General features: G+C 42.7%; 1 protein-coding gene across 1 annotated transcript in view; it reads right to left on the bottom strand.

The window, feature by feature from the left end:
- MEOX2 (mesenchyme homeobox 2) overlaps window positions 1–26,748 on the bottom strand; it is a 186,935-nt gene that overhangs the window by 32,400 nt on the left and 127,787 nt on the right. The window contains exon 2 of the mRNA XM_085630807.1: window positions 15,671–15,843. Within this exon, the coding sequence (XP_085486933.1) occupies window positions 15,671–15,843 (173 nt within the window). The remainder of the gene's footprint in view (window positions 1–15,670; window positions 15,844–26,748) is intronic.

Raw genomic sequence — 26,748 nt, 5'->3', positions numbered from 1 at the left:
CGGCCTTGCGACACGCTTCTCCGGTGATGCGACAGCACCCTTTGTGCGGTGGCACGCTTCTGCAGTGATGCAACGGTGGCAGCGGCGACACGCTTCCTCGATGATGCGACAGCGGCTGCTGCGGCAATGTCACGCTTCTCTCTCGTTGCGTCACGCTTCCAGCTCCCAACAGCAAAAAGGCCTCACACACAGTTACAGGCCCTACTGGAAGACTGGAACTCCCAGCAAGGAAGTTCAGGGAATTGGGGTTGAAGTCCTTTTGTGACTGGGACTTCAGAAACAGGAGGCCAGCTCTTCTAAGGCCCTTGGAGACATTTCTTCAGATGGACACAGCACACAGCAAAGACCTTCTTCAAGCAGGGGACACGGCATACAGCAAAGTCCTTTAGATCTCTCCTTAGTAGCAACAGCAAACTGCAGGCCAGCCCCAGATACACAACAAGGGCAATACTTCTCCTCATTCTCTTCAGCTGTTCTTCTTTGGCAGGGATTCCTCTTGATCACAAAGTAGTCTAATGTTCAGGGGTTTGGGCTCTGATATTTATACCCCAAAAGTCTTTGTTCTCCATGTGTGAGGGGTCCTGGACCCAGTCCAAACCAGTTCTGGGTGCACTCTGCCAGTGCACATCTTCTTCCTTTGTGAGTGTGGGCCAGGGCCATCTGACACACCGCAGGAGGTGGAGCCAGCATTGTGGAAGGCAGGAAAAGCCCTATTCAGACCCAGGTGCTACTCCTCCCACCACTCCAAATGCAGATAGGTCTATTCAGCCTAGTGCTGGCTCACCAGGCCTCCTGGAGGCACCCCCAGCCCCTGTCACTCACAAACCAGAGAGTCAATTCACAAACAGGCAGAGGCACACAGAAAGGTTGAACAAGAAAATAGCCACTTTCCTAAAAGTGCTATTCCCAAACACTGAATTTAAAAACCATACTCCCTAAAAGATGTGTTATTAAATTCTGAGTTCAGGGATACCAGATTCCAAATTTCTATCTTGCTGCTATGGGAAAATATGCAGGTACACATGTTACACAGCATTCCCCATTCTGTCCGATGGGCAAGATAGCCTTTCAATAGCGAAAAATGAATTTGGCAGTATTTCACTATCAGGACATGTTACCCACAAAAGTACATGTCCTACCATTCACATACACTGCACACTGCCCAGGGGGGTACCTTCGGCCTACCATAGGGGTGTCTAATGTGTAAGAAAAGGGAAGGGTCAGGCCTGACCAGTGGGTACACTGGCTAGGTCAACCTGGTAGTTCACGAACTGTGCACAGGCACTGCAGTGGCAGGCCTGAGACACCATCTACGGGCTACTCCTGTGCGTGGCACAATCGGTGCTGAAGGCCCACTAGTAGAATTTGAATCACCAGCCCTGGCACACTTAGTGCACTTTACTAGGGACCTACTGGTAAAACAAATATGCCAATCCTGGATAACCAATCACAATAACAATTTACACAGAGAGCATATGCACTTTAGCACTGATCAGCAGTGGTAAAGTGCCCAGAGTCCTATAGCCAACAACCACAGGTCACGAAAAACGAAGGAGGAAGAAGCAAAATGTTTGGTGATAACCCTGCAAAAAGGGCCATTTCCAACAACAGTCATAAAAGAGGATTTGAAATGTGGATAAAGGCAAAATACAAGATCAGGATTTTGGGAATTTATGTTAGATGGTTTGAAGAAATCAAAATATACCTTGTATTCAGCCACAGATGTATATAAATGATCTATGCTTCCTTTTCAAACTACTGCCACCCTCCCCTTGCTCTCTCAATCTGATATCCAAATCTAGAGCAGAAATATAAAACACCCCTTTCCTTCTCTCACACACTACTCCACTTCGCTTTTCTCCACTGCAAATGTTGACCAGATTGTCTTCCACTGTACCATCTAGTCTAGCAATACAACCATTTCAGACTTGCATACCAGAAAACACTGACTCTCAGTGGTTTGTTGAGGATAAACATTATGTTGAGGTTCCAATAAAAAGTGTATGGCACACTTCCACATGAAGATGGCTAAATAAAAGAATCCCCTCTCCTGAAGTTGGATATTGGCTGTCAGTACCCACCTTCAGCAATGATTCACTCAGCTTCAGTGTCGACCTTCTCAACCAAGACAGCCCCCAAAGATCAAAGAAGCCCACCTATCCTGTCACCCTCTTGCAGCAGAAGAGTTTACTCCACTCTGACCCCCCCCCCCCCTTTCTCCATCCCTGAATCCCAAAGGTACAATAAACGAATGTGGCCCCTCCCCTTCCCTAGACACATTTACTGGGTTCATTATTACTATATTTACATTTTGCCAGTGCAATGTGACAAATGACTGGAATGGTTCTTCTCTGTTTGTGGGCGCTCATGGTTGAGCATGTGTGATTATTCAGTCCGGACAACAGCTAAAGACATAAGTAATCCAGGCGGAGGTGGGGAGGTAAATATTCTGATTTAGAAATGGGTTCTGCTTTGCTGTAACTTTATTATCACCATCAAAAGCTAAGCATGGCTCCCAGACTGGTAGCATATTGTAGTGTTACAAATATTCATACCAGCTTCATGAGGATGAACAGCTACTTGGAGGTGTAGTGGGTGTGTGCTGGGTGACCTAATTGTTGTATTTCATATTTTCTAGCCCAGACACAGGTGATTTGACTTCAGTCCACGGTGCCTTTTGCAGCAGTTACCTTGCATGTCCACCATATTTTCAGTAAGTTTAATTGAAATGGTCCATTTATGTGACATGGATAATCTGCTTGAGAATTATTCGTTACAAGTTGTCCCGGAATCGTGACCAATAGGCTCATGTATGTTTGATTAATCGTTAGCTTGTGTTTCATGAGCCAAAGGCTGTGTTCCACAACCTGTGATGCACCTCAAGGCTGCCACATCAAATCTTCCCCGTGTCTTCCTGGATCGCCTCTGGCCACAGGCACTATTTGAGGAGCGCTAAGGGGAGTTGTGAGCCATAGCCCAGACTAAGATAATCAAAATACCTAGACTTAAGAAAGAGTGTCTCTTCAGGAAAAAAAAAACATAATCTTCCTTAAGATCTGGGCCCCTCCTCACAGCATGTGAGAGATATTTATAGTGTCTTCCTGAAACCGCCATGGTTTACATGGTGGACCTAGAAAGATAAAGTGGTACTGGGGATGTCATTTGAGGAACTGCCCGAAATACGGCAACCCTTCTGCTTCCATTCTTTTTGCACTGACTTTGGTAAGCGGATTTTCACATTAGTGAAGCTTGCAACAAAGTTACTGCTGGATACACCTCCATCCCCTACACTCTAAGCAAGCAGGGTGATGCAAGGTGGTGTAATACGGCAGCAGCTAATTTCTCACAGCTATCCCATTGCTACCCATCTTTAAAAGTGGCCATATGTGAAGAAGAACATGCCAGACGTTATGTTAACTGAAGCCAGAAGTACAAATTTAATTCCAGCAACTGGTCAGGATGACTCCTGTCCACTTAATAACTCTGTTTTCCTACCTCACATTCAGTGATAATAATCACCAGCAACAACCACCCAAATTGTGAGTCCAGCTGGGTGTCCCCCAAATTTCTTGTTAAATGGTAATGCCTAATTCTTACGGATGTCTTTCTTCGTTGCTATAGAAGACATCACATAGGGGTCTGTCTGTTCTCTGCTTGGCTGTCAGAGCCACCTGGTCTACATATTGGTCCATGCAGTCAGTCCTTTCACGTGTAATTGCATTCTCAGGAAGTTGTACCTCCCAATGGAGTCATCTCTCAATAATTATTGTATCTTACCTACATGAGCTATATCATCTTTTTTTAAAAGCATCAAGGTTATGTCTGTTTCCTGCTGGCTGCATTATTTTAACATGTATCTAGAATTGAGTGGTCTGGCTCGAATTTGATTCACACTTTTTGAAAGAGAAATTTTGAAATATTTGTCTAATTCAGAACAGTAACTGAACATGATTCTATAGACTCAAACCCTCACTTGATCACCACAGTGAGATACATAACTTGTTGGCTCTTCTTTGCCCAAATGTCATGCTCAAATCACAGCATTCACCTAAAGAAATGTGGATCTAACTCACCAGCAGAATGAGGCAACACTGGGATTCCTGCTACTCAAGCCAGCTGTAAAGTCCTGCAATTACCCAAGCCATATGAAACGTCCTGCAAGGTCCTAGGCACCATTGTGTAAGAGAAAGCAGTGTTTGTCTGAGATGTCACTAATAGCACAAATAGAGAAGGCCCCCAAATATTCTGTATTAAGGGACTACATTGCAGTGGGGTGGGTGTACTTCAAAGACACTGGGGGCAGAAGCCCATGTCTACTCTGGTCTTGCAAGAACCCACCCACTATATTTACACAGCCCTACCAGGTTAGTTGGGATCTCATTGAGAAAGTACTCACACTGAGACAGTAACAGCACTTTTGGTAAATGTATAATTCCGGCCGCAACACTACATCAGGCACTCTGAGCTTTTTTTTCAGCTCTCATAATAGTTTTAGTATATAAATTGCATGCACATAGTTGCTGAACTGACAGCACTATCTATATCTTAAAAGAGATTCTTTGAAAACCTCTGGGGAAAAATGAATTGTGCGGCCAAAGTTTCATAGTGAAAATATTTTACACACTCAGCAGAGGACTATTATTGGTCTTCTTCATGAGTGCCTACTCAGAAGTTGCTGCAAAGGTCATACATTGTTAATACATTTCATGGGCAAATATCCTTAACCCAACATGGGGGCTAGCTGGTTTATCTCAAATCATTTGCACTGTGCAGTACAGGTAGTTCATCAGCTTGCTTTGAGAATTTCCCATATTAACATATGTATCACTATCAGAGACCTCAGTATTCTGCAAAGAAAGCATAGGGCTAGCATTTAAAATAAGCGTATCCATTTCTAGCTCACACTGCATATACACATAATAATCGCAATGTCATTAACCAAAGTAGAATTGGACTAATGTAAGCTATTTAAGCCTGCCTAACTGCAGCAAGTTTAAAATGTCCATAGGCGTACTTATCACCCAAAGCAATATGTTGCCGAGTAGTAGGAACACAGAGCAGACAACTAGCCAATGTATGTCTCATCACCATGCTTGTAACAATTGCACAATGTGTAATTGGTGGAATATTTCTGGAATACCTCTAGAGTAGAATATTCCTTTGCACTGAGACAGCAAACTATGAACCATCTAATAAGCACTTTTATAACTCCTTTGATTAACAAATTCCATTGAAGAGAGTACTTTGAGACTGCTGGTTAAGGTAAGTCAACTAGTTTTGATTGATTGTGACTTTGGCCTAGCCAATCTTTGAAATTGGCAACCTCATTATTTTAACACTAAGCAAACACAATATGAGGCTGCAGCCATGTTGAAGAAACGCTCAGTATTTTTAATGGAGACGTTGAGCCAAAGGTCAGTTAATACAATAACATTAATTGAAGAGGTAAGGCGGTGAGGGTGCACAGAAGCTGTACTTGCACTATACCGCAAGGCTTCACTCATTCAGTCATTTGCTCTGGGGCATCATCTCTACTGCCTGGGACCTCATCATCCTCTTTATTAAGGCCTACAGCGTCAAACATGTATCCTGAATATCCACCTACAACTCCATACCCTTGTCACGACCATCTTAGAGCACCTTTGGCCCTTGAGATGTTTTAGCGCTATATAAATGCTCATAATATCCAAAACACAATTACTGTTGGTAATTATTCCCACAATTTTACTTCAGGTGAGGAAGACAATAGCCAGCAAGTTCCTGTGAAATGCCTCAAAAATGAAAGATAAGCTACAGTACATGACGAAATACTTTTGGACAGCCAGCTGTTGCAGCTTTTCTATTTCATGGACACATCTGCTTACCAGCATGATAAGATAACTTCCTTTCCCTGAGTCGACAAGTATGTTAGCGTGCGCATCTCCCAGACTGATGATTAAGCTGTTCCTTAAAACGCTGGAGCAATATATATCCTCGCGCTGGACCCGTCCACCGGAGCGCACGCGGGAGGGGAGGGCGCTCTCCGGCAGGTTTATTTAAAGACACCCTCAGGAGATCACGGGTTTGAAAGTGAGAGGGGCTGTTTGGGAGCTCGGGTTTCATTCATGCACACAGGGACTGGAGCAGCAAGCCCTGGCAGGAATGAAAACTCTGACCCGTCACCTCAAAGTTTACACAGCAAAGCTAGACTGGTAGATTGCTCCCCTACTCAGGTTCTCGCTTTTGCAGCTTCCTGTACCATTATTGCCATTTTCGTTTATATAAATGTCCTACAATTATAATCATAGGTGATTTAAATTTCCCCAAGCACATGATGATCAGGCATGTGTTTTCCAACAAATCATTTCATTCGTCCTAGACTATTGCATAGGCATTTACTAGTTTTATTTGTAACTGTAAACAGTAGCAGATTGAGGTTAGACAAAGCGCTTTTGCCACGAGTATGTGCTTGCCCATGGTCTGGTTCAATAGCGAAACTAGACTCTGATGTTGGTGTGTAAACCCAGAGGCCGGGGTCCGCACAGATCGCACAGTTTTTGGGCAGCTTGCACGACGTCAAAGGCATCCCAACTCGCACTATCCAGCTACTGCAAACTCCACATTTGCGTTAGCAGGGCCAGCCAGAGCAAAGTGCGGGCTTTGCACCGCCTATTGGGTCTATATCTCGCTACACCTGGTGTTCGGTGGTAATGATAATGTAAAACTGCACTGCTGCACAACTGACCAGCACTCGCACAATATATGCAATCTGCGACCTAGAAAGTGTGAATGAGTGAAGACTTGTATTATAATGCTTCCAGGTAAGACGCATACGTCGTACAATGGAATAAAGTGCAATGAGCTAGTTAAGTTTCTAGGTTTATTTTCCCGAAAATCCATTGACATAATTTGCAATGGTCTAAATATTTAATGACACCACATAACCCCGGAAATAAAACGAAACTGATTTATTGATTTAAATAGTACGCGCCCAAAAATTGCTCCGAAGCTGCACGAATGGCATTTTTTGTACTTTGCATATTTTAAAAACAATACCAAAAACGAATTATTAGTAAATTGAAATATTTCTAAATAAGTAACCAGTAAAGTTAGCTATCTTTGGGCCTTCAGTCTGCTATTTGTAATCATTTGCCCAAGCTATAGTGTTGGTATCATTTATGTGCATTGTCTGCGGAGGCGCAAGAGTCGTGGCCGGCTGGATCGGCGGGCCAACATTCGAATGGAAAGGCAGAACTGAAGGGAATAGATTACACTGTGTTGAACACTGCACTAAATTGAGCGTATACAATATATTTCCTTTGCTGAATCTACTATATAAAGAAAAAACTTCAATATAAATATAACATGCAGCACCTGTACCACAATAAGATAAAACCACAATGGATTGCATCACAATTCAGATACAGTTGTAATTTCTTAAGAGGATTTACAAAATCCTATTAACTTTACAAGAATTCTCTCTGCATCCGCACAAAGAATGTCCTAATTTGCTACTTTCTTTGCAGCTTTATCTAGGGTTAGTGGGAAACTTTGTGACTTCATGCAGGCTGCAAACCAATTTGATTCGCCAGATCTGCCTGAAAATTCAGAATGTTGCCACCATTTTTATAGTTCATGCCCTTCTGAAGATTTGCCTCAGAAGTTGATGTATTTTATGTGTGCTCATTGCACAGCACAAATCCTCATCGGTGGTTGTCCATGAAAAGGAATTTGTACTGGAAGGGTATGTCTCAAGCACAAATCTGATGTAAGACTGGACACTCTCTTGCCTGCACACACGGCGTGAGGTTGTGTGTTGCGCAATGCAGTCTGTTTGTGTGCCAGCACCAGGGAGGACTTCAACAGGAGGACAATATATGCAGATATAGTTCTATGCTGTGGTTTTACCTTCATGCAATGTATCGCGTACTTCTTGGATACGTCATTTCATTGCATGACATCTTAGTAAATTTGTGTTATATTCCTGTATAATCCATATAATAGGTCTGTCAAAATATTTATACATTTGACTGAGTTTGATTAGAGCGCAAATTAACTCACAATGCCAGAAAAGTTGGTTCACAAACTCTGTGAAGGCCATACATCAGGAATTCACAACATTCCAAAACTTCACCAGAAGAAAAAATACAATTCTGTGGACTACATGGAGATATTACTGAAATAATTAATTCAGAGTTCTAATCCCTGATGTGTATTAGGGAGGCTTTTAAATGCCAGAAAAGGCAGCCACTTCTGATCTGGACAGCTGAGCAAGACCCAACTAGGTATTTCAAAACAGGTGACACAAAGTCTAGACAATCTATGACTCCTGGATGCTGCAACCCACTAGCCTTTCACTTGCCTGACTGAAACTAAATACCAATGAAAGAGCAAAAAAAACATCAAACACGTCGGAAAATGCCACATGAATTGTGGTAATGATCTTTCCACCAGCCATTTCCACACTATTTCAAACTTATGACAGATTTTGGGGCTTACACTATGGAAACATTGTTTCTGCTGATCTTTCCACAGTTCCCCAGCAGCAAAATCCTGCTGCAAGCATCTCAGATGAAAGTGTTAGATGTGTGGCAGTACAAGGACTCCTCCCTGCCCAGTATTACCTAATCTGCTTCTGCTAACCATTCAATGTCTTTAAATGCTTTGGAGAGGAATTTTGATGTGGTAACTTGATTTTTGGATGTTTTTCCTCTGTGAACAGTAAAGTACAGCTACAATATGGGTGCATAGGGCCCCAGACACCCTGGGCCCCAGTGCCACTCTATTTGCTATGCGACTGTGCACATTGCAGTGCGTTCTTTGTTCCCATATTTATACTTGCCTGAGTTCTTACCCAGCAAATTAACTCGCTAGTCTTAAGCTTCCCATCCTGACACATGTTGCATATTTTCGTGCTATTATCAGTCTAATTTTAGATTCCAAACAAGAGACATAAATATGTTATTGTCATGGGATAGCTGATTCTTAGAAAACCGCGCTAGTTACACACTGGCCAGTGTAGAATGTACCATGCCTGTACCGCAAGAACTCTGAGGGTCCACTCCCCAAACTATTTAAAAGTTGAAAAAATTTCCCTGAGTGGCATTTGTATATTTATCCTATATTTTCAGATGTGCACTTATTTGATGTTCACATTCTCCGCAATGAACAAACCCATCATTTTTTGGCCTGGCAATAATCTGTGGAAGGAGCATTCTGATCTGAAAGCTAAAGATGGTTTCCAAATGTGACGTGCAATGCACACAGAAAAGCAAACACAATCATTGGCAGGTCCATATAATATATAGCTGCTATCGATTATCAGTCATCGTGTTCATCTTGTCAGAATGGCGACCCTCGTCAGAGGCATTCCTGATGATTCAATTGACACCCAATCTGTTTTCAAAACAGTCCATTAAATATTTTACATGACCCTATGTCTACCTTTAAACATCAAGGTCACCCAGAAAGATCACTGTAAAAGTGTTACTGTTTTTAAATCCATTGTTGTGTTTCGTTTTTCTTTTGAGGGTATTCGATCCATTATGTGATAATTATCAATAATGATGACTTTTGCCAGTCATGGTACACAAACCATACATTTTCGTTGCGAGCAGCACATTTCGAAAAGGTAACAACCAATTGGGACTCTACCAGCGGCGGCTCCTACGCTATGGTGGAGGAGCGTCGCCACCCTCCCTGCCAGCAGTACAAAAATTTGAAAAATAAAAGGATAATAAAAGAGGTTTATTATCATTTTATTTTTCAATGGAAGTGTCGAGTTGGGGGGGCATCGTGGGAGTAGTCCCAGAGAAGGAGTGGTGGGCACTGCTATCAGTGCGCATGTTGGCTTGGCCGGCCGTCTCCACACCGAGATGCGCCGCCTGGTTGGAGACAGCAGGCACAGGCTCCCAGTCTCTCTGGGAGCGCACAACCAGGCCACCCAGGCCAATCCTGATGCCGCTCTCATGCAGGTCAAAGTAACGTTATAGTTAGGTGAAAAGTTCAGTGATAACATAGTGTTTTGAATGCACACAACCAGTAAAATTCACCCGTTATAGTTGTCTCAAGTAACTAGAACTCGTGCCCAAATGTAACTATAAGTTATGCTCCCATTTTGCGTTTTTTCCCGGACTCGGTCTCGAGTCATAAGATGGCTGCCGTATGATGGCTGGGTGGAAAAGGCATGAGTGGTAAAAGCATTCGTCGTAAAGTCGTGCATTCCGTCCAAAGCCACTATGTCACTAATCTGTTTAAACATTTATGTGCAATCATCCCTTTTAAACTGCAATTTGACAAGAAGTTGGGATAGACAGCGCTTCATCTAATGGAGGAGATTACAAATTGGTAGCTACTTTACTTGTGTTCTAATTTATAAACGAATTCTACTCAGGGACTGTTCATGATATATACAAATCACTGAGGCCCTATTCATGGAAAAACCAATGAAAGTGGGAACGGACTGTACCTATTCAAAGACATTCGAGGACAGCCGCCAGCTTCCAGGCATTCATAGGGGTCCAAATTTCCCTGTTCGCAATTCTACACAACGCAGAATTGTGCAAAGTAGCACCATTGCAAATGCACACTATTATTTATTTCCCCTGAAGTTGCCTTTGATGAAAGGCCTTCTCCTACACTTCCACTCAAATGTGGGGGTGATACATTCCTTTTTTCATCCACGAAGGGGATTTAACATTTCCACCTGGGAAACAGCTGGATCACAATTTGAGTGTGTCCTGAATGTACATGCTTGTCAGCGTTCCCCAGCCACCAAGGCAAGTCACACCTTGGAAAGCCCTATTAAAATCCTCCGAGCGGCTTTGGCACTTGGGACTCCTCTGCTCTCCTGGAGAAAACCCCAGTCTTTTCCGCATTGATGCCTGTCCGCAATCCCGCTGTGAACTGCTGGCAGGCGCAAAAGTTGTTATTTTCATCCATAAACGTACCGTGATCCCCTAAAACACCTTTGCGAAAATGGCTGTATATCTTTCGGTTTTCCCAAACATTAGTCCATTGAACTATGATCATTTTTTAATTTTCATCATCACAAAGTCTTTTTTTAGATATCTAGTGCCATTCATCTACAGTGATACTGAGTTCCTTCGAAAAATAATACTTTAAGTTAATTGTCAGATTTTTTTCCTGAAAGTCATACAACGTTCTCATTTTATTATCTTTATATTTATGCTGAAATGTCGCAGACAGACAAGTGTGATAATAAAACCAATGTTGAAAATACAGTGCAATGTTTATAACTTATACATTTGAGTGACACGCTTCTGCTTTTAAAGGAAATGTGTTATTTTTAGAAAACCTAAATTCATATCGGGATATCTGATACAGTATATCATTTGTAGCCTGCCTTGATAATCTCAGTGAGTCATGCAGCTTAAACTGAGCTCTGGACCTGAACTGTATTTTCGGAAGATACACATTGGAATTAATGTTGGTATTCATGTAAAAATGCTGCAATCACTTTTATTTTTAAATACAAAAAATACTCTTTACTAAAACAAAAAGACCTTGAATGGTAAAGGAGAAGGGACTCATTCTTGGGTCTCTCAAGAAGGGCAAAAGAAACCACTAAAATATCAACATTCCTTCATTAACCCTTGGACAAGAAAAGGAGAAAGAGCCAATAAGAAGGATTTTGCTTCAGTGACTTTGGCGACAAAAATGAGCCATGCATTCTTTAAAATCTCACCCATACTTTGAGACGTTGCTGCCTGTTACAGTGGTCGTGTTGTACAGTTGTTCTAGACAGAACTAGATAGAACCTCCAACTACCTCGACTATGCTGTTCACAAACAGTGATGACGCAAAGTCTATCTGGCACACCATTGACTTACTCTTTGGTCACTTTTATAAGTTCAAGAATGAAAAGTTGCTGGAGGTGTTGGGCAATGCAAGAAACAGGATAGTATATTATAATCTTACAAAACTAGAAAAAAGATTTTCACATAAAAAAATATGAAGCAATCATTCACTTTCTCTGTAGGAGAAGGCAAAAAAGATAGAACTCTCCGTCATACACCCTATAAATTCCCAATGCAATATAGGAACGAAAGAGGATGTAGCACACGTTTTATTTTTTTGCCCTGCCTATAGAGCACCTAGAAATAAGTGGATAAAACCTCTGGGTAGGAAGCTATGTGTTGGAAAATATCTTGAAATGTTGCGTATCCTAAAAACCGACTCTTCAAAACTCATTGTATTTGGTACCAGCAGATTCTTATTGGCAGCTAATTATATTAGGATTAAAAAGGGACTTACATTTTAAATCTATTTTAATTGTGAATTATGGGAAATTTCAACATATGTAATCATACTGTATTTAAAGTTTATGTTTGACTGTAAATACTTTTAGGGAAGTCACGTTCACACGTTTTTATATAAAAATCATAGTATTTTAAGATGAAGCACTTTGCACTTTATGGAAAATCAATCCTGGTTATATATGATTACCTTGACTCTAAGTAAGCAAGGAGTACCTTATATGCTAAAGCTGTCAAAAATGTATAGGTGTGACATACTATGAGTGTCAGGGTAACTACTACGTTGCACTTTTTGCTACCATTAGGTTTTAAATGTTGTAATGTGTATTTTAACTAGGGATCAGTTTTATATTTGTGAATAGATCTTATATATTTCTTGTTGGTATGTATGATGCTTTTTTGATTCTGTGAATCGAATAAAGATCTATTGAAATTGAAAATAAATTCCCAAACCTATAGAAAAGGTAAGACTACATTGCCCTACTTCAGAGGTGACTCCAGTAAAAAGGATGAATGCAATACCAAGACTAACCATCCCAGAATTTCACTGAAACCATCCCAACATGCTTTTCAAAGAAACTGACTCACTCTCAATTCAAGCTCCTCACACACAGATTCCAGGCACTACATAACTCAGACCTCACCTACCTGAACAGTAACATATTTTTCTATCAACCACCCAGACACCTCCACTCTGCAGAAGTCCTACCCGCACATTTCCCGCGTATACAGAGAACCAGTTCAGGAGGATAGGCATTCTTTTACATCACTACTAAGCATTGAATGGCCTCCTATTCCTCATTACAGCCTACTCCTTTCCTCTTGAATTCTGCAAGAAGCTGACAACCTCGCCTTTCAATTAACCTATGTTAGACTTGGCATCTTCGGTGTGGTTTCCCCTGACCTTTTGCCGCTACCTCTTGTATTTTTGACGCTATGCTGGATTTCGTTTTTGCTGGCTTAGATGGTTTGGGCACTTTGCAAATGCTGATCATTGTCAAAGTGCAAGTGCTCTCTGTGTTGTTACAATTGGTTCTTCCTGATAGGCATATTTGTTTACTGGTAAGCCCCTAGTGTAGTGCACCGAGTGTGCCAGGGCCTGTAAATCAAATGCTACTAGTGGGTCTGCAACACTGATTGTGCCACCCTCATGAGTAGCCCTGAAAAGGTATGTCAGACCTACCACTGCAGTGTCTCTGCTCTGTTTGTTAACTGCTATGTAGACCTGGCAAGTTAACCCACTTCCAGGTCCTATCCTTCCCTTTTCTTACATGTATGGCACCCCCATGGCAGGTCCAAGGTACCCTCATGGACAGGGTGCAATATATGCGAAAAGTAGGACATGTACTGGTCTGTGTGGCATGTCCTGATAGTGAAAAACTGCCAATTGCGTTTTTCACTATTGAAAGGCTCTCTATCTCGTAGGATAGAATGGGAAATACTTTGTAACATCTTACAACTATACCTTACAATTGTGACAAGATAGAGAACTATAGTTTACGCTCTCTGAACACAGAATTTAATAACACATCTTTTAGTAAAGATGTTTTTTAAGTTGTGTGTTTGAAAATGCTACTTTTAGAAAGTAGGCATTTTCATGTGTAACCATTTGAGTGCCTCTGCCTGTTTGTGTACTGACTGCCTGGTTTTGAAGTGACAAAGGCAGGGGATGTACATTCACTGTAGATTGCCACTGGAGGGGTGAGGTGTGCCTGGCCCTTCATAGATGACTCAGAGCTGAGCTGAATGGGACTTGGCTGCCGTTAGAGTAGTGAGAGGAGATTTCCTTGCACCTGAATAGAGCCTGTCTCTCTTGCACAATGTTGTCTCCATCCCCTGTCGTCATACTGCACCAGTGAGGACAGAACTGGTTTGGACTGGGCTCAGAGACCCTTGCACAAAGAGAACAAAAACATTTTGGGGTATAAGTATTAGACCTAAAACTCCAGAACTTTAGATCACTTATGGACTCAAGAGGAACCTTTGCCAAGGAGAAGAGCTGAAGAGCTGTGAGGGGGAGTACTGCCCCTTTGCTGTGTGCTGTGTGGGGTTGGCCTGCAGTTGCTGCTTCTGCCAAGGAGAGGCCAAAGACTGGAACTTTGCTTTGAACCTGCTTGAAGAAGACCTCCAAGGGCCTGTGTGTGCTGGCCTACTGTTCTGAAGTCTCAGGGACACAAAGACGTCACCCCCAGCTCCACTGAACTCTGCTGCTGAGAGTTCTGACCTGCCAGGAGGTGCTTATTCCAGTTGTGGGCCTCTGGAGTTTGTTTCTGCTGTTGGGAGCTGAAAGAAACCCAAAGAAATTAACACATCACTCTTTTTGTGGCTGTTTTTTTCCCGATGCAGCACCACCATGCGAGAAGAATCTCCATGCATCGCTGCGCTGCTGCCGAGCCGAGGCAGCACCTGTCACAACTGCAAGAACCAGCGCATTGAGGGATTGTAGCTGAAGAAACAGATGCAGCGAAGCTTGCCGCCACTGCATTGATCGCCGCCGCATCCCGGATTTCCACCTGTGAGGCAATTTTTCCCGATGCATCACCCGCAGACCAGAACCATCTTTGAGTGGACGCATCACTTCCCCCCTACAGACAGGATTTGACGCATCACTTCTCCTGCATGCAGTAGAACTATTCACAGGAACTGACGCATCTCTTTGTTTCTCAACGCTTCCCATCTCTGCGGCTGTTTGGCCTTGTGAATTTTGACGCAACTGCAGGTTGCTTCATGTAGAATCATGAATCCATGGTTTTCTATAAAGCCAGTTACTTGAAGGCTTTTGAAAAGTCAGATTCTTATTACATGTCTGTTGGATTTTTGTTGTTTCGGTCTTGCTAAATTTAGATGAAGATATTTTCTTTTTCTTAATGTGGAGTAGTGTCCATTTGTGGTGTTATCACCATATTACTGTGTGTTTTGAGTACAAATACTTTACACATTGCCTTTGGGATAAGTCTGTCTGCTCGTGCCAAGCTACCCAGGGGGTTAGCAGGGGTTATTTAAAGCGTGTATTCCCCTTACCCTGACTAGAAGCAAGGGTGCCTATTTGGACAAAGGTACCTACCTCTTCCAACTAGAGACCCCCATTTCTAACAACATACCCACCTTAGCCAGGTACTAAGAACACACACCTGTTCAACATGCAGAGACCCTTTGGGGGGATTACAAGCTTTACAAATACACATAACATAACACAATATAACATAACATAACATGGCACCACAGCAAACCACATAAAGTACCATAACATAACATAACTGGGTTACATGCAACCAGCAAACATAACAAGTGTCTCAGTCTCTACCCATAGGTGACTGTGTTCAACTGGTCTGCTTATTTTTAATTAGTAGTTTGTTATGATTTATAAGTTGTGTGGATAATATTTTGGCAGTTCATGTACTCCCGGCCAATACCTGTCTTTCGGTGAGGTCCAAGTTCACAGCAATTTCATATCTCCTTAATCGTGTTAAGTAGTTGTGGTGGGCAAATTCTGCTTCCAGCTCTCTGATCTGTTCTTTAGTGAAGGCTGTTCTTTCTTTTCGTGGTTTACTGTTCACTTCTGATTTGTAGTTGCCTTCCTGTGAATCTGCAGCAATGAAAAAAATCTTTGTCAGGGTGTTTTTCAGGTGAAAACTGCAATGTTTGTTATAAATTGAACAGAGTATTTTTAATAGCCGTTAAAGTACACAATTTCAGTTTTTTAAGAGAAATGGGCTTAAACATAAGAGACCTGAGGCTAGATTATATAAACTGCCTGTCCAGAATTAAAATTGGGATGTGTACCTGTTTTTACACTGATGGGGCAAGTTTGTATTACTTAACGGACTGAAAACGTTTAGACAGTCTCTTGTAGAATAACCATTATCATGCATTTGCTCAATGTACAGCAGCCATTCCATAATTTCAGTGGTGGACATCCTTGTAATGTGAGGTTTGTAGGCTTGAAGCCTTGATCTGTGTTAGCAGTCACATTCCCTAACCATATTATCACATGTTTCCTGATTAAGAAAGGGTCACCTGGCCTACTATTGTGTGTATGACCATGCTCACCTTCTACAGCTGGCGAGCCGTGGAACCACTCTGAGAGACAGCCAAGGGAAACAGCCACACCAATTGTGTGTAACATGCACAATGGTACGCATGCACTGATGCACTTTCTGTAATTCTCTGGTCTAGAATATAGGACAGTGGTTGAAAGGCATCTTTTCGACTAATGGGCTGTACCCTGAGGACACACATTACCTAACACAAATGTTTTGCTAAAAAATATTATTGTTACTCCCACTACAGTTACATGCATTTATTGAGGAGTGGCCCAGTAAAAGATCCAGCTGTCCAGTTGCCTACCGGATCAATCAGAAACTTGTACTACTTACTTGTACTTATTACCAAGCGTTTGCGTGGTGGGCACTTGTCACAAATGTAATTGAGCAGACAAGCATTACCTGCAATATTACCTGTGACTGTGCAGCCAAAATTTTGAGTAGTAACATATAAATTAAAAAATGTGTTAAGGGTGCTACAAAATAAAAATGATGCTTATCTGCAGGGCACAAGTCGAGCGTGCCCATGGGTAGAAGGCGCCTACCCACTCATTTCACAGGGTGGATGCTGTCCACCCTGCTAATAAGTTGGACTGCATAGAAATACCCTGAACTCGTCCCAGTTTAATTTTCAGGCACCGGACACATTCAGCAGCGCCTGCACTTTGTCTGCTTTTGTTCCGAGCAACAGAGTGCAGATGGGGGGAAGTGTGGCATGGGGAGGGGGCACTTTGATAGTTTAAATTCCAACTGGGCACCAAATAAAGGCAAACATTAAGGGGCCATCAGTCCTATTTTTATAGTGTATCCTGGCCTATCTGGAGCCTTACACCTAGCTGCAAATACAATAGAGAGAAAACAAAGAACACAGATTGTTATTACTTTACAGGTAGTTAAGAGAGGCATGCTTTTGACTTTACTCAGTCCTTGTATATAAGAGATATGCATGCACTGTAAGATATACCACTATTTAGTTATATTTCTTTTACAGTACTACTCATCCCAATCCAGGGTGTTGGAGCACTTTACACCACACGTACACATTATACGTTGACAACAAATTATATGTGTGTAAATCAATGTACAGGCTGTGTTATATATGACAGTGAGTGTTACAAGGTACAAGAGTCACATGTCCTTCATAACGCTCTGTGCTATATTAGAAGGATTACAATTTATGAAATGCAAGTAACAAAAGAATCTCTGTGTTAAAAGCACTAACCCACATGCCCATCTACATAAAATACAAATCTGTCATCAGCGTGTCACATGAGGTGCTTTGCAGGAGCCATATTAACCCTCTATGCTACTTTGATTCACAACTGGGAGTAGACAAAACAGAGATCTCTCCATGAAGTGCATTAACCTCCAGTTATCTTACCATTATTATTATTCCCTGAGATTTGCTGGGCACTCAAAGATCTATGCAGAAGGTGCTTTAACCTCATAAGATATTTTAAAAAGCACACCTTTCAACCAATTAAGCAGAACATATTTACTGCCATGTTTCCCTCTGTTGGCAATTTCTTTGTGTCACAGTTTAAAAAACTAAATATATGCTGAAGCCCAGGTTTTGCGTCGGGCATGAGTCACTTTTTTGGCATAACTGTGACGCAAAATGCAATTTGTTAAATATTATAATGAACTCAAATGCACTCCTGATAGACCTGCTAAACATATGTGTGAGGTCTTAAGATCTGATATCACTTCTTGTGATACCACTTCTTGTGAGGTAATGGGTTGTGTTGTCACCTTCTGTGATACCACGTTCGATGTCACTCTCCGTGATGTCACGCGCTGTTATGTCACATGCCATGATGTCACTTGCATACTGCCTAACCTGGTTAGTCACCTCACTTCTTTTTTTAGGACTTTTTAGGACTTGTGCCATGTTTATCTGAAAACTGTAGAACCGTTGCTCTTCAACATCTACCTAGCCCCTCTGGCTACGCTGATTGAAAACTGGGGCGTGAAAGTAGTGTCCCATGCGGAAGACACGCAATTGGTGCTTTCCTTTAAAGATCACTAAGTGGAGGCATTTCACAATATAAAGCATGCCTGAAAGACATCCTAGGTTGGATGCAAAGGAACTGCCTTAAATTAAACGCTGAGAAAATGGAAGTCTTTTTTTTCAGCCATGCGCCTCCTCCTCCACCCAGTCTGTGGTGGACGTCAGATTTGAATCCACCTCCACCCCTCTCAGAGGCTGCAAGGAATTTGGGAATCAGGTTGGACAAAGAGCTTTCCTTCTCTGCCCAGATACGGCATATCTCATTCACCTGCTTTTGGAGGATGAGGCTTTTCAGGAAATGTATACGCTGCCTGACAGAAATTCATCGGAAGACGGTAGTCCATGCATTAGTCACATCCTCATTGGACTATGCAAACTGCCTATACTTGGGGCTACCTGTATACTTACTGCGCAGGCTCCAACTTATCCAAAACGCCTCGGCAAGGCTAATCAGGCACCACCACATCTCTTTACATTTGAAGCAACTCATTGGCTTCCTATAATCAGGATGATTGAATTTAAATCACTGATCCTTATATTTAGGGCCACCAGCAGCCTTGGGACCTGGGCAGCTCCAAAAAAAGGCTGCAGATGTGCCAGCTAAATCGTGCTTTAAGATCCAACAATCAGCGACTCTTGAAAATCCCACGATACTGCAAAGCAAGAGTGGGCGGCAGATCATTCGTGGTACAGTCATCTAAACTTTGGAACTCCCTCCCACTCCATCAGTATTTACTGGAATCAGAAACAGAATTCTGGAGAACTTTAAAGACCTGGCTCTTCAGGCAGTAACTGCTGGCCCACTCAACACACCCGTGAGCTTTCCGCTAGCGCCGGGACACCTCCACTGAGGTAGCTGTGCACTCTAGAAACTCTTCATTCGTTCAATGTGCTACGGAAGAAAAGAGAATGCATCTGAGGCAATTTACCTTGCGATTGTGTTATCTTGCAGCACTGTGAGGCAGAGGTACAACAAAAAGTTATGACTAGAAATGCTAGCATCTTAACTACTTGGAATTACTCTGTTGAGCATCCCGTTCCATTGCTTTTAGTTTTAAGAGAGGATCTAACTAAATAAAAATCAGGTTCTAGATTATCCACCCCTCGCCATTATATGTAAGACTAGCGACAATCTTAGTTGTCTGCTTTGAGAGCCAATGGCGTCAATTCTGCAACGGTTCGGCTTTGGTTCTAACCACTTCACTCAAACTTTCCTGCTTTTTTGTGCATGAGTCATTGCTTGGGAGGGCTGTCAGAAATTCCCATTACATTTTGTGTATGTTTACATTGTGCCATTGACTTACCCTGAGACTTCGGTGATGGAGAGGAAAGCAATTCTTTCGTGAAAACTGTGTATGTGTAAAGGTGGCTGTTGCAAATCTGATGGAGTTGAAATTCAAACTTGGAATAATTTGTTATTGAACAACAAAATGAGTGCAAGTCTATGCTCTAATGAAAGGTTGCACCAATGCACAGGTCAATGAGGATGATCCAGTTAGCAGTGCAGGGCCCATGTGTGCATTGGTAAGACATCACGTGGTGCATGCAGCACAGTTTCAACTGATGAAGGGCCAACTTTGTGTTGGGCCACTCTGGGACGTGGAACATGCTGGCATCTGTGGTGCAGGGAATCCAGTGATGATCTTCTCTAAGACATTTGGATGTTCTGGCTGTAATGGGAAAACGTATTGCAGACTGTTGACTGTGCCTTCGCTGCCTGCTGAAGGACAAGTGAAGTGACAATGGCAATCAGATCTACAAGCTGGTGGGCATCAGGCAGTCTCTCAGTGCTTAATTTGAGCAGGTGGTTTCCAGTGCTGGCCACCAGCACTTATTTGCCGGCACTTAATGGCCGGAACCTGCACTAAAGAGAGATGCCACATGGCGGCGCTGTTTATGTAATTTAAAGATGAGCAGGAAAACAGTTGTTAGTTAATTCAATATACAATAAAAACAACTAATACCTGTCACCCAAGCCATTCTTAAAGCTTTGGCGGCCTCAAACAGTCTGCATTGTCATACTTGTAGCAGTGTGATGGTTAGTAGCTGTGTAAGTACAGTGGAATGTGTGTTGCAAACTGCGGTGGCCTCCTGACGAAGGACCGGGCACTTATATTTTTTTACAAATTAAGTACTGCATTCCCTGTCTACAATGAGCAGGCAACTTGCTGCTACTCCCCGCCCCCTGACCTTTTACCAGATCAGCCTCTTTTGCATACCGAACAGTTTGACACAGATGGCATTTCCTCCAACACTCTCATGGCGAACAAAATACAGACTTCTCGCTCACCTGTCATTTCCTCATTTTCCTTCCCCTTCTCTTCCTTTCAACTCTCGGTTAGCATGCTGTTTCTGCCTCCCCTGGCCTTGCGTGGATCCCTATTTCCCACCACAGAACAGACTGAAACAGACGGTATCGCCTGCCACTCTCTCGCCGCAGACACAACAAAGCTATCTCTATCATGAATAGCCTCATTCTTCCTTTCTTCCTTTATTCCCTCATTCTATGCCTCTGCTGCTCATCACATACTGACCATACAAGTTACAAAGTAAAAGAGCATGCTTCATGTTTGGTAATCGCATGGATTTTGGGAGTGCGGCTTCTACTAGCACTTTTGTAATCATTATTATATCTCTATCTCATCTCTACTCGGCTAGCTCCAATCACTTTTTGCTTTGCATTATTGTCCTTTCTTCTGATTAAAAACTGACAAAACGACATCTCTTCCAAGAGAAGGTCTTTGCTTGCTAATCCTCTGAAGGCTGTGTGGTAGAATGACCACATCTGATCGTTTATAAGTTGCTCAGCCTCAACCGGGCCGCAGTGGAGCTTTCTCTGCACTACGCCATGCCACCTCTTGGCTCCCCTCTCTCTCATCTCCTTCCTATCTTCTTCTGCGATGGCCTCTCGGTCCTTCACACCTTCAGTTGCTGCCTCACAAGCTTCTTCTCGGTTGTGTGTAATTTCGTGGAAAAAACACTTTCAGGGAATACCAATACCAAGAAACCATTTCACTTAAACTGTTTAATGGAAGTGTGCAAAGTGAATGGAATTTACAATTTCATAGAAAAAGCAATGTGGTTTCTTAGTTTTTGTTTTTCCATTAATTCACATACATCACTCCTTCACACCTCATGCTGTTCTCCCTATTTAGGTTTCCACAGTGTATGCTTCTCCCCCCACTTGCCCTGCCTTCTCCTCACTCAGTCCTTCACATCACTTGCTGCCTCCGATCTGAGCATCGTGCACATTCTCCAGCTGGCAGGCAGGCCATTTTCACTTTCCATTTTCGAATGGCTAAAAGTGCTGATGTAAGTGAGCACATGAGTGGGTGAGCTGCTCTGAGTGTGTGCTTGGTAAGACAGTGAGGAAATAAATGAATTTGTTAATGTGATGAGCGTATGAATCGGTGTCTTCTGCGAGTTTCTGTCAGGGTGATCTTCATGTGGTAGGGAGTGACTGAGTTTGTTGCTTTAAATGAGGGTTAACTGAGCTAGTGTGAGTAAGTGCATGGTGAGTCAGTGAATACATGAGTGAGGCTAGTGGGTGAAAAGTGAGCTGGTTTGAGTTGGTACTTTGTAAGGCAAAGAGTGAGTTCATGAATGTGTTGCAATGATTGAGTACATGTTCTATGCAATGAAAAACCTGTGGACACACTGTGGGCCTGATGTTCACACAGGAAGGCAGCATGGTGGCCTCCCAAGTCAGCGGAGGCCATGGCTTCCACTCCTGTGGCAGATCACTACCTGTCAAATTTAGAGATCGGCACAAGGTAGGTGAGGATATGAGTGCCTACAGTAGCGTAGGTGGTTCAGAGTGCCATGTAAGCTGGCAGTGGGGAAACTGAAAATAGGCATGGCGGTGCCGCAGCAACACCACCAGCAAAGTCTGAACCCCTGACCACCATGCCACCACCAGAGAATGCGGTTCCCTGGAAGTTGCAGTGTTCAAAGGGTGGGCAGACCGCCAAACTTATTATACAGCGCACGGATCGCCGGTGCGCTGGTGGCTGGAGCGTCACTGCCGTACCTTCACGAGTCTGGCGGTCCATGGTCATTCATGCTTGTAATAAGGCTCACTGTCTTCGGCATTAAAAAGGCCACAGGCATCCTATTTCCAGGTTAGAACATAAAGCATCTTCTTTATCGTTTGCTTTATGCAAACTTCTTAAAGTTCTGTCTGGCCTATCACTGCTTTTTTTCCACATTGTTAAAGTCAATTTTTTCTCATGCTTTTATTCTGGCATCAAAGCTTTTATGGGGAAATTGTCCACATGACTGGACAGAAAATAATCTGGGTAGGGTACTGTCTCATGTGCCTAGGTCCTCATCTGATGCCCAAATCAGGATGGATTTTTGTCTCACTGGACACTCACTTTCATCTGATGCTACATGACACAGCATTAGGCATGCAGCTGAAGGCAACTCAAAAGGCCTTCAATGGAAGGAAGTGCAGAACAATTCAATTGACTACATCTATTAAAATGAATCTTTTGCAAAACTCTGGAATCAGTCATTAACGCAATTGACCTGTGAAGAACCTCTCAAGAGAAGCTGCTGTGCTTGTTTGATAATCCCTACGTAGAAAATAAGCTGCCCTCATACCTTCTCGAGCCAATTGCACTCTCTCACAAAGAGGATTATCTTAGACGTCAAGCGGGCCTACTTCCTGAAGTGCAATTACCATAATCGTGGAAATACCTGGACCCAAGCATCGGATGCAGCTTTTGGGCCTACTTCCTGAAGTGCAATTACCATAATCATGGAAATACCTGGACCCAAGCATCGGATGCAGCTTGTGTCACTAAGCGTGTGTCTGTGGTACATTTCCTCTGCTGCTGCTCTGCTTTTGCCCCTGAGCTGAGATTGTTCTTGAAAACTTATTTTTAAAGTCTCAACACACAAAGTTGATTTTTGGCCGTCTTGGGTTTCTTTAACAGCAGTGAAATGCATCTGCTTTACTAGATTTGCAGCTGTGGATAATAACAAACTTGCTGTCTACTTATGTGACTATTTGTATTATTACTACACTTTAACGGAATGAATGCAGAATATTTGCTTGAGTTTAGTTGAATAGATTACCTGTTTAATGTTGCTTTAAAATGTAGTGTGATTAAGATCTTTTTTTTTTATTGTATTCTGTTTTTATTGCACTGTTTTTATTATGCTTTTTCTTTTTCTTTTATTGCTATAATTTTACTTCTATTATTTGCTATTTTTATTGAGATGGTCTTTATTAACTATTCGATAAAGAAAAATCTGTTTCTAACTGTGTGTTGTGATACACTCACAATCGAAATGCAATACAGTTACTGTTCATGCTTCTTTTATTATTTTTTTACAATAATGTGGATTTTCAGTATGGTTTGGGATAACGAACTATTTGGCTGATAACTCAAAATTGAAGCCCAATCTGGCTTTGCCTTTTGCCATTGATGCTTATTGTCTGTGAACGTTCCTAAATTGATATTATATTACACAATATGATAGATTCCATTAAAGTTCGTGACTGTCTAGGGGTGTCTTGGCGTTGCAACTGTTAGAGAGGATCAAGGCTGGAATGGACAACACTAATTACCAAAGAGCCAAGTTTTTAGCACTTTTCTAAAATGAAGACGATTGGTCAAAGATTTTGCATTTAGAGGTAGGCTAGTCCATAGTTTGGAAGTGCAGCAAATAAAGCTTTTTCCGCCCCAGGAAGATCGTTTGAATTTTGGAACCTTGAGATTTGTGGCATAGGTGGAGTGAATTGTCCAAATGGGAGTATACCACTTGAAGCTGCACTTAAGGTAATCCGGGCAAGTATCATCAAGGGCCTTACGGGTGATACAGAGAGCCTTAAAGGCAAAATGCTTCATGATTGGTGACCATTGTAACTTATGCAGGGCCTGAGATACTGACTGTAACTTGGGGATCCCTAACAGCATGCAAGCTGCTCTGTTCTGAAGGGTCTGGAGTTTGTTCAGCAGTCGCTGCTGCATATTCATATACAGGGCATTACAGTAATCTCTTTTGGAAATAACGAGGGTCAGAACTAAAGTTTTATGAAGTTCAAAAGGAATGCATGTAAGAATTTTTGTAATTATCCTTATGGTGTGGAATGAGGAAGAGATTATTGAGTTCATCTTGTCATCAAACATGAGTCTTAGATTCCCTACTTTTGTTTAACAGGGGATGGGAGAATTCCCAGATCCTGTGGCCACCAAGTGGGAGATCATAAAGAGATGTAATTCTGAAAAACAGGAGGACCACAGTCTTCCCAGAATTTAGTTTAAGGCAATTGCCCTACATCCAGTTGCCCACTTCCAACCTATAGTCATGGAATCTAGTGGCTCCATCTTGAATATCGCTAGAGATTGAGACAATCATTTGTGTGTTGTCAGCAAATGACACTATGGAAAGACCAAAAGTTCTAATCAGACTGACCAAAGGTTGAATTAAAAATAGCACTAAAAAGCACAAAGCGCCAATCATGGTTATCTGGTGGAGCTAGTCGTGCTCTAATTCAAAAGTTAAGACCAACTGCAATGGATCGCTGGTCAGATATAGGGACCAGCTTCAGCCCAGCGGGAAGTTTACCTTTGGACTTAAAAACTTTTATGGAGAAAAAGTGTTTGTTGAGAAGTTGTTGGTGGGAGAAGCTTCAAGCTGGAACTGAAGCAGGGCTGAACAACGGCAGGCAGCTGATGAGTGGGGCACAGGTGCGGTCCCCATTGAAGGTGGGAAAGCTCAGAGCAAGCAGAATCCAAAGTCCTGGCCCAGGAAGGCCTTGACATTGATCGGATGCTGCTCTGCACTGGTCCCGATGAAGCTCTCTATGTTCGTTTCGGACTACAAAACATTTCTGGAAGTCAGATGTCCTTAGGCAGATCAAACTAGCAAGCTGTGGCTGAACACTCATTTAATGTTGATGACTTTGTCTTTGACGGAGATTCTGGCCTCCGTCTGGTGTACAGGCAAAATTATGGCAAAAGAGTTTCCAGGTCCCACTTCTTGTAGTTTTAGGACAGGAGAAGTACACTGTAACACCAGCCAAGGGTCAAGGACCTGTGAGCCATCATTTTGGGGTTAGGACTCACTCCAACAGAGGCCAGCAGCAGGGTCCAGTGCAAGTCCAGTTGTTACTGGTCTGATGGGTAGTTGCAGGTAGAGAGACCACTTGAAGCTTGTGCACTTGTAAGCCAAACAGGAAGTCAGTTAACTGACCTTTGGAGTCAGTTCTGCGGTCTTGAGCTAAAGGCAAGCAGGTCCAGTCTTCCTTCAAGTTCTTCAGACAGCAGAGCAGTGCTTCTTCTGATTCTTCAAATGTCCAGAAGTGTTATGATGAGGTAACTGGGATGCCATATTTAAGCCCAGTCTGTGGGTAAGTGAAATCTCCAGGCCACTCCTTATCAAATGGGTTTTACTTCCTGTATGTTTTACTGTAATCTAGCCCACAGTGCCATTATTTTCCTAGCATAGTGGGTCCTTTCTTCCCCTGCTCAGAACCCCCAGTGCCCACCCAGAGGTGTGCCTATGATAATGGACAAACCCTTCTGGTGGTCACTCCAAATCAGTTCTGGGGCAGCTCCTCTTCCCTAAGGGCAAAGTTGTCTATGAAGATAAAAGGGAGGCAGGCTTATGAGTGAGTTACATCTGCCAATGGCAGGGTTGGAATCCTTTGTAGTTCAGCATGGGGCTGGACACGGCCCAAAGACCCACCAGATCTATGAAGGACAACACCTCCCCACTTTAAAGCCCTTTGTCCACTGTCTGGGAGAAATCCACATCACACCATAAGGGAACCATCAGCAGTCACGTCACACTGGTCATTTTGGTTTGGGCAGGAAAAAAGTGTAATTTCCAAAATAGTAATACAAAATCCAACTTTACCATTACGTTGGATTTTAAGTTACTAGTAAAAAGAGCTCTTGAATCATTTTCTAGTTGCTCCAAGACTGAAATTGAGCACAATAAGTTGTCTCAGTGTTTTACTATGGGAGAGCCAACCTAATTACAGTGAAAAACAATTTTGGAATTTTTTCACTACCATGCACCCTAAATTACTGGCATTTAGGGGTTGTCTTAGAGGTGACATTTCAGCATTAAAAAGGTCTGACAAAAGGTGTGTTGTGCCAAAATGACGTTTGAAAACTTAACACCCAGGCTGCAGTGGCAGGCCTGGGGACAAGTGTTTCACAATGAAACTTTTGTTGGGGGCACAATGAGTGCTGCAGCCCACTAACAACATTTAGTTTACAGGCTCTGGATCAGCAGCGGTCCGTGGAGGGAGTTCCGTGGGGTGGAAAGGCGGGGCGGCGGAGGGACAGGGTGGGGGGTACTAAACACCGGAACATGGATAATTGGAGGTAAGTAAACAATTAAATAAATAAAACGAATTTCGTAGCGCGCCCTGCATCACAAAATGCGGTGCAGCGCGCGCTACGAAATTCGTTTT

The sequence above is a fragment of the Triturus cristatus genome, chromosome 10 (genome assembly GCF_964204655.1).
Source record: "Triturus cristatus chromosome 10, aTriCri1.1, whole genome shotgun sequence".
In the NCBI taxonomy this organism is placed as follows: domain Eukaryota; kingdom Metazoa; phylum Chordata; class Amphibia; order Caudata; family Salamandridae; genus Triturus; species Triturus cristatus.
Note: the sequence above shows the minus strand (reverse complement) of the source record. Positions and strands in the feature narration are given on the sequence as shown.